At 41.1% G+C, this 8,602-nt stretch overlaps 1 protein-coding gene across 1 annotated transcript in view; it reads right to left on the bottom strand.

Annotated features, from left to right (window-relative positions):
- Positions 1-6,981: 6,981 nt before the first annotated feature.
- LOC118416427 (tRNA methyltransferase 10 homolog C-like) overlaps positions 6,982-8,602 on the bottom strand; it is a 5,690-nt gene continuing 4,069 nt past the window's right edge. Inside the window, exon 5 of the mRNA XM_035821525.1 lies at positions 6,982-7,758. Within this exon, the coding sequence (XP_035677418.1) occupies positions 7,051-7,758 (708 nt within the window). The 3' untranslated portion in view covers positions 6,982-7,050. The remainder of the gene's footprint in view (positions 7,759-8,602) is intronic.

Here is an 8,602-nt window from a genome sequence, read left to right as displayed (position 1 = left end):
AGGGGGGGGGGGGGGGGGACGCTGCCATTTCTTCGTCGGCATCAGGGTCATGCCTCCTCGTAAATTAGAGCTCGCAGACTCGTCGTCCGATCGAATCGCGCCTAATGTGAAGGGGGTATAAGCATTCTCAGAGTTTGAATTTTCAGTATTAAGTGCAACGTTACAGTCTGTCGCAATAACGTCAGCGCTAGCAGCCCTGATTCGCATGTTTAACGTTAGTTGATCAACTGAATTGTAATTTTGTAAACAGACCTTTCTAATACACATGTTGACAAAGCCAAAATACGGAAAAAAGACGCGCGCACTAACTGGTGCCGTTCTGTGTTCTAGTCATCCAGGTTATCATCCAACATGGCGCCCACGCGTGATCGAACGGTTTTCGAACGTTCTGTGAAAACGATCTATACCCAAAACCCATAAAAAATACAGCTCAGCATGACAAGGGTTAAATATGTCCATCCCGTATATAAATAGGCTCAGCAGGACAAGGGTTAAGCAATATTATGGTGTTAACAGTGGAAATAGTCTAATTAAGCAAATCTGTATGAAACTGATATCTACTACACTATATTCCCGCATTTACATCAGTATTTAAGACTTTGAGCGGTAAAAAAAGGCACAGAAACAAGCCGCGCTACGGTTCCCTAAATGTTGTATAGCCTTGATCCAGCCAGTAACCGGTTTCGGTTGACAAAGTTCCGGCCGCACGTCAGTATTACCGTGGGGGAACATTTGGCGAGTTGTCGCCATAATTTGTTCCGAAATAGGCTCGGCCAATGGCCAGTGAGATACTGGTCAGCTTTATGCCGTGCACCAATGAATAGGCGCCTTTCAATGAAAGGCTCACTTGAAAGTAACGACTGTCTGGAGCACCTGGTCAGCGCCCCAGACCCGCAGGGGTACGCGGTCTGTTAACTTTTCATCAATGTTTTGTCCTTTGGTCTTATTTAGGCCGTACTGGTTTGATATTATAGATGATATCCTATGGGCACCCAAAACTTGTGCGAGCGAACGTGTGAAAAAAAGAAATAGGGCGAAATAGAAAAGATGCCTTCATTATGAAATCTAAGTGGTCAGGAAGGTTGAACATTTGACTGAACACACAGGAACGTGGCATACCAATTGATACATTTATTATTCCTTTCCTTGATTTGGAAAGACTTCGCTCAGGGCTCGAAACACATCTTATAAGTATAGCTTTGTTGTACTGATGATACACATGGCAGAAAAAAATTAGGATAGAAAAGCAGGCATTTTAGGACATAAGCATCCGTTTTCCGGTTTGTTTTCAATTTTTGGTATACATTTGCAGCTTTTTTGCGCTATTTACAGTATGGTCGAAAAATATATTTTCCTCTTTAAAAACGGACAAAAATTGATGCGCGCGTGATGCAATCCACATGATAAAGTCAGCGTCGCCTTATATAAAACGAAAGAACATAATTGCATATTGAAAGCTTGCCGCGTGGATTGACATCAAAAGTAGTGACATCAAGATTTAAAAAAAAAACTCTTTTCGGCTGCGTAAACAAAGAACTTAAAAAAAACAATTATGACGACAAAACGGAAAAAGAAAGGCATTCATACTATTAGTATATGCCTCACAGGAATGGTCAATTACGCAAAACATGATTTGTTATCCTCGCCTGCGGCGCAGAAAAGTGGACGGAGATGAAAGACACAGCTTAAAAGACATAGTTTCCATCTCATTAAGGTGGCATCTCACTGCCCTTCGGGCACCAGTGTGGCACTGCGGGGTTGGAATGCTTACTCAGTGAATTTCAGAGGTAAAGAGTGAACTTCCTTTTTTTTCGTCTTCTTTGTCATAGTTTTACATATTACGCAATATGTAAATCATAAAAAATGATACAACAGTGCCGCAATAAACGAACCCTGCAGTGCCGCACCGGTGCCCCAAGTGCAGTGAGATACCACCTTTACCTACATAGCCTTCGCTTTTCCCCCAGAGGCGTCCTAAGACATTTCTTCCCAACTGGAGACAAAAGATAAGAAGCTTAAGTAAACTGGAAACATCTAAAAAATTAAGACAACCTTTGTTCTGGAAAATTATCTTTTGGAAATTGGTAATAGATCATTCACAAATATGACTGAGAATCGGGACACATTGTTTAGAAATTAAAAAGGGTGGTCACAAAAATATACCAGCTGAAAAGAGAATGCGTCTTACCTGCAAAAACAATATTGGGGATGAATACCATTTCTTAATGATATGTCCTTATTAAAGTGAAGAATGGAAAATATTATTGACCATATGCAACAACAGAACATTCAACATTACCTAAAACAAATATATACAGAAATACTCAACGTATTTCTTTCATGTTCTGACTCTGCATCTACCTATAGGCCAATATAGATATATATAATACCGTGCAAACGAGAAATCATGCTCGCAATGTGAAAGGCACTGTCACTACAGTATATTTTATTGAGTCATGTCATGTTATGTTACATTATTTAGTGCACTTGTGTAGTATCTAGTTGTTAGTGATAAGTGTTATTTGCATCACAGTGTACCTGTTGCAGTCGTTGTGTATCTGTATCTGTATCTATATAGCTGGTATAACCGCCATTCGACGTAACACACCAGCTTCGCAGGCACGCGGCGCGGAAGCAGCTGGTTATATCACATCGAACGACCCGTCACACCTAACTTTTGCACATCTATCTGCAAGCGATCTTTAAAGCTATCCAGAGAAGAAGCCCCCACTGTGCTTGGTGATAACAAATTCCACTCTACGATAGTTCTGGGAAAATACGAATTTTTTAACACATCAATCCTAGGTTGCTAATTATGGTACGTAATGGCTTCTGCAATAAACTTGACTTGACTTGACCTGTGAGGCACTTGAATTGTTGTATCCAATATGTGCTTATATCCAACTTGGAAACACATCGTGGATGTCCAGAACACGTCTGAAGCGTTCTGGATATCCGAAATGCACTTGCATTTTTCGTTACACCATACTGTGTATTTCTCGTATTTTTTGTTACACCATACTCTGTATTTCTCGTATTTTTCTTTACACCATACTCTGTAATTCTCGTATTTTTCGTTACACCATACTCTGTATTTCTCGTAATTTTCAATACATCATAGTCTGTCTGTTTAGTTTAACCTTCCTGGCCATTTAGATTTCTTTCCTTTCGATTCTATCCTGACAAATTTAAACTTTTTTTCGCACGCTCACATCGGTTTTGGGATTCTCACAGGATGCCATCCATATAGTCCAATCAACATAGCCTAATAACGTTACCGGCGGCGCGAAGATTCGGAGACGTTAGAATTAATGAAAGGGTTCAGAAGCGGACATTTCTATTAGATCTTGCCGGCCGTCGCTTCTGTTCATTGTGAAGATAGAATCATGTAATGACGTCTTCTCCCTTTGGTCGGCGAGAGCGGCACTTTTGTTCTTCCTAACACACAACAAATTTAAAGGCGGCGTAGACGTAAGATCCGACCTGTCTTTGAAGGCCTTTGATTGCGACGTCACGACGGAAAGACGTTGGCACACCAGCGCGGCTTGTTAGCATGATATTATCTATCGTTTTCTCAGACTACAATGCAAAAAACAACCCAGGCCAGATGACCACCTGTCAAAAGACATATAGGAGACGGAGCAGAAGTGTAATATCAACAGGTATTGGACGTCTTTATATCCTCTTTAGACAAGGCCATATATATAGACAAGGCCTGTGTTTTATTGAAAGCTTCAACGCTGAAGACTCTGCATCCATGCATTCGTTAATTGTTTCTAAATTGGTTGGAAAATGTCTCTTTGTATTCCCTGCTACTAGATTGGGTGCTTTGCATTTGAAGAACATCATGTTGTTGTTGTTTTTCTTTTGCATCATGGTCTGGGCTTATTTTCATTATTTTGCTATCGCCATTGCCGGTCAAAATTTACAAATTACAATTTACCGTGATCATCTTTTCACAGGGCGAGCCGAAATGGCCTATGAAGAAGACGGAAGTCATGCAGACAACGGATTCTTAGAGCACAGATTTCGGTCGGGGCTAGTCATCGTGGTCGCAAATTTGTAACAACTACATCTCTCTACAGACTTCAGAAAAATCGCAACCACTACTAGCTAGCTTCTCGACCGAAAGCTCCGAAAATACAGAGGATGGGGATTCACATGATGAGATATCCATGATGGCCGTCCAAGCGTTGCGTAGGCGTTGTGCACACTGTCTGGTATAACCGTGTGTACCTCTCCTGCGTCACATTTGGACGGCATGTGCGCACAGCCCTCGGAGACAGAGCACGGATACAACTGTATCATTATATGCATATTTTCCACGGTAAAATCATCATGATCATGTCTACAATGTCATGTACATATGAGATATTGAACTAAAAAATCATAAAAAGGCTGCAAGCAACACTTTCTCGTGCGATATTGTTGGACGCGGAGACAGCTATCCTTCAAGCAGAGGTTAGATAATATATTTGGAAGATCGTGACCGTCTGTCGCCTATTCGCGTCTTAGTTGGCGTCTAGTTTGCCCCCATTTGTAGCATGAAGCTTTCGTCAAATTCGACATATAGGTACTACAAATGTACCACAAACTTGCGCTCATTGGCTCCTGTTAAAGCCAGTTTGCAATGTCTTGCGAAAACAGGCTCAACTAAAATATCCGCTTTACCGAGGTCACGAGGTGTTTCTTTGGACTGTATGATTTAGTGATGATGATGATGATGATTTAGTAAGTGTCCATAGACTCCATGCGATATTCCCCTCTCCACTGTAATTTTTTTTTTTTGGCGGCAAAATTATATCTACGAAAGTGGGACTACAACCTAGACAAACGCATCAAACATTCGTATGCGTCACACTGACGTTAAACGTATCTTTGACGGAAACCCTTCGTTGTGGATAAATATATTACATATAGTTGCAGCAAAAAGACAGTTATTAGAAAAATGACGTGTGTATATATCATATACTGTGTTTGGCTACTCTTCCATATTGTATACACAATGGGAATGCTTTTAATGGCATGAGTTTCAGTTGTTAAGTTTCTGCATACGAGTATTCTCTTAGGGGTATTACCTTTCTGAGGAGGGGAAGTCTGCTATCTCTTACTGCCTTATTCCTGCTCAATATATGTCCCTGCCATGGTAGTACTCTGGTACTGTACTGCCTGTCACATGATACGTAATGTCCAAAGTGATGAAACACCTCACTGGACTGCAGTGCTAGTAAGTTGGTGACTGCCATTTGCCAACTGACCGAAAAAAAGGTTGCCAATGCGTAGAAAATTGTGCAATTGAACCTTGATGCGCCGCTTGTAATTCGGAGCTGCCATTAATGCTGTAAAAAAATACCAGCTCAAAAACACATAATGGAGTGAAATCTGGTACATGTATATATGGTTTGTGTAGACATATTTGGATTGGTTTTATAAGTTTTTCTTGTCGACTTTGCTAAAAAAGAAGTAGGATACTAACAACATCCAGTCTTCAATATATCATCTTAGAGAAAAATTCAACATTAGGCCAGAAAAATGAAACATTAGGTCATCTTGCAGATTACTCCTGTTTATCATTCAATAATAAACATTTATGCCAACATTTATGCAAAATCTCATTACTGGAAACTAACCATCTACCATCTACATGAATATAAAAGCAGCCTCATTCTCAGCTAGCTTGCAGAACTTCTTAACAGATTGGTGACAAAGATCATAAGCCTGTTCCTAATTTGACATCAAAAGTGTCCATTTTATAACGTGGTCAGAGACATGCCGACAATATTGAACTGTGTCACTTCTAGAAAACCTACCAGGTCTAGGGTGACCAATAAGTTTGAAGCCTTTTCAAGAAATATCTCAAATTTGGGGCATAACGAAAAAGTCTTTTGTTAATGTCTACCAAAATTCAAATCACTGTGGTCGCTACAATAGCAGGCGACACATTTGGTAACTTTCTTTTGAAAGTAAGATGGCCACTTGTTCCTTCTTGAATACAAAGGGATTCCTCATAAAAAATTTTGACAATGTCTAAATTTTTCAAGCACTAGAGGGCACTAGAGGAACACGAACCACAAAGCTTTGGTCACAGTTCACCCTGACTTGTTTTTCTAAACTCACCTTGCAGTTTAAATTTAATACCATTGATATCAAAAGGGCATCAAATGGAAAGCAATGATCCCAATATTGATTGTTTGAAATTTGATGGATATTGATTAAAGATTTCATACTATTTTGTTTGCCCAAAATTTGAGCTGTGCACTTTGTTCATGGTAAGGCCACAAACTTATTGATCACCTCTTGTACACAAGTTACTTCTTATTTTTATGTTTCTTTTTTTGAAACAGGTCACAATCATCACATACATGTAGCTGACTGGAATCATTACAATGTAATAATTACATGCAATAATGCATGTAGCTAGGGGTGGGTACCGATACAGAAAATTCAGGTCCATGTCCGGTTCAGGTCCAGAGGATCAGGTCCAGGTCTGGACCTGAACCTTTACCTAATTGTTTGTGAATGGGCTATACTCAAAACAATGATCCACTTCGCGACAACGAAATCTGTTTGGTGGAGTATCCTATCTTTGCGTAAACAACACTTACTGCCTCTGTTAAGTTAGACCAAGTTTGACTGTAGACACTTGATAAAATTGACTACCAACTCTCTTCTAGTTCTACTTTGGTCTTGCTATTTTCTTGGACCAATAAGCCTCAAAATACGTGAACGCTCCTGCTGTAATGCTGGTATAATCTGTTAATTTTCTAATCGGGCCAACATCCTGTCCGCTGAATTTTTTCAGGTCTGATTTTTCCGGACCAGTCCAACAAGAAAAACACGGTTTTATACCCACCCCTTTATGTAGCTTTTTGACTGCAAAGTCAAATTCTCTGATTCTGCACTTTCTTGCTATCTGTACATGCCACCCTTGCTTGAAACTACTACATGCATGCTTGTTATTTTGCGATAACAGTTTTATTCTTTTTCCTTGTGGCCATGTTCCTTTACTCCTTTAGTTTTTATTTCATCTGCAACATCAGATGAGTGACTTTAATCTTCATACCAAGCCTTTGCTCTTCTTCTATCAACTCTAGGGAAAGACTCTCTCTCTTCTCTGTCGTATCTCATTCCCTGTCCTCTCCTTTGATACTGGAACTTGTTCCCGCGCGTCATTCCGGGGCGAATCCCTTTCTTCTCTAGCTCGCTTCTCAACCCGTGGTGCTTACGCGTGGGCACGTGCTTGAGCGCCGCCTCGAAATCGTTAGTACGCTTCAGCGTCAACATGATTCTCATCATCTGGTCTAACGTTAAGACTTTGTCGCCCATGCCCCACCACAAGTACTTGTCCAGTGGGAGGGCGGCGCTGGCTATACCCTCGCGTTTCACCTTCGCGTATGATAGATTCGTTGTGATTTTCCGGTCAATGATGCCGCCGATGATGTAGACTTTGTCGGGATCAAATTTGCGGAGCTCGCGAGGCGAGTCTGCCGTAAGGTACACAAGTTTCTCCTTCGGGAACAAGTCGAGGTAAGACTTTTCCGTGACGGTCCCCAACATCTTTTCGGCAAAGTTCTCGTCGAATCCGCGGCTGCGACCGAGCTCCTTGTAGGTCTGTCCGTCGGGGCGGAAGTTGACGAGGTGCACGTGGAATGGTTCGGCGTCCTGCCGGTTCGCTCCCAGCGCTTCGTTCAGCTGGTCGCACAGGTTGATCTTCTCCCTGAACTGCATCTCGTCTTCAAAGCTGAAGTCAAACACCAACTACAAAAGATGGCAAGAAAAAAGGCAAATTGACTTGAGTGTAATTTCTCTGTTATTTGTAGTCATTCTACATCATTTGTTGACTCAAGAGAAAACTAAGGACAATGTCAGATGAATACTATAAACACCTCCCTAAACAGTTCACTAATGGTATCTTCCCACAAAGGTGTCCATTTTTAAATGCACGTACGATGTCGTACACAGTTCTCTAATCATTGATTTTTAAAAAATTGATAAAATAAACACTTTTCTGTCCAAGAAGCTCTGTCTAATAAAGCCTGCATTTTCCTGCTAGCCTGTAGGAACAACAGGCCAACCTTCCCATCCTACAAGACTGTAGAAACAAAATTTAGACCCAGACATGTACAAGCCAACCCTCCAATCCTGCCAGTCTCCAGTTACACCATATTTTGCCTCAGTCACACATTGTCACTATAGCATATGGTATTCTATAGAACTATTGACACGCATAAAGACAAACACACAGACCAAAATCAGTACCTCTACTTTCATGGGGGTAATCAAACAATAAATAGATTTATGTCATACTTGGGCCACCATAATGTTCCATACAGGTGTTCCGACCGGATAACAACTTCCCGTATCACAGAAGCTTCTTAGTTACATCACACAGGCTTGCATTGACTAAATAGTAAATAGAATACTCTCCAAGCAGAGGTTGGTGGGAAAACCGTGACCTTTTCCTTTCTTAACTTTTTTTCCACCGTCGCTGCGAAGGCCGCTCGAAAAACAAATCCTGAATGGAAAAGGCCACGATTTTTCCTGACCACCCCCTGTTTGGCCACACGCCGCTCCATTACATGGACCCTACATACCTGGTGTC

This window comes from Branchiostoma floridae, chromosome 5, assembly GCF_000003815.2.
Source record: "Branchiostoma floridae strain S238N-H82 chromosome 5, Bfl_VNyyK, whole genome shotgun sequence".
NCBI lineage: Eukaryota > Metazoa > Chordata > Leptocardii > Amphioxiformes > Branchiostomatidae > Branchiostoma > Branchiostoma floridae.
This window is presented reverse-complemented; position numbering and strand designations above follow the sequence as displayed.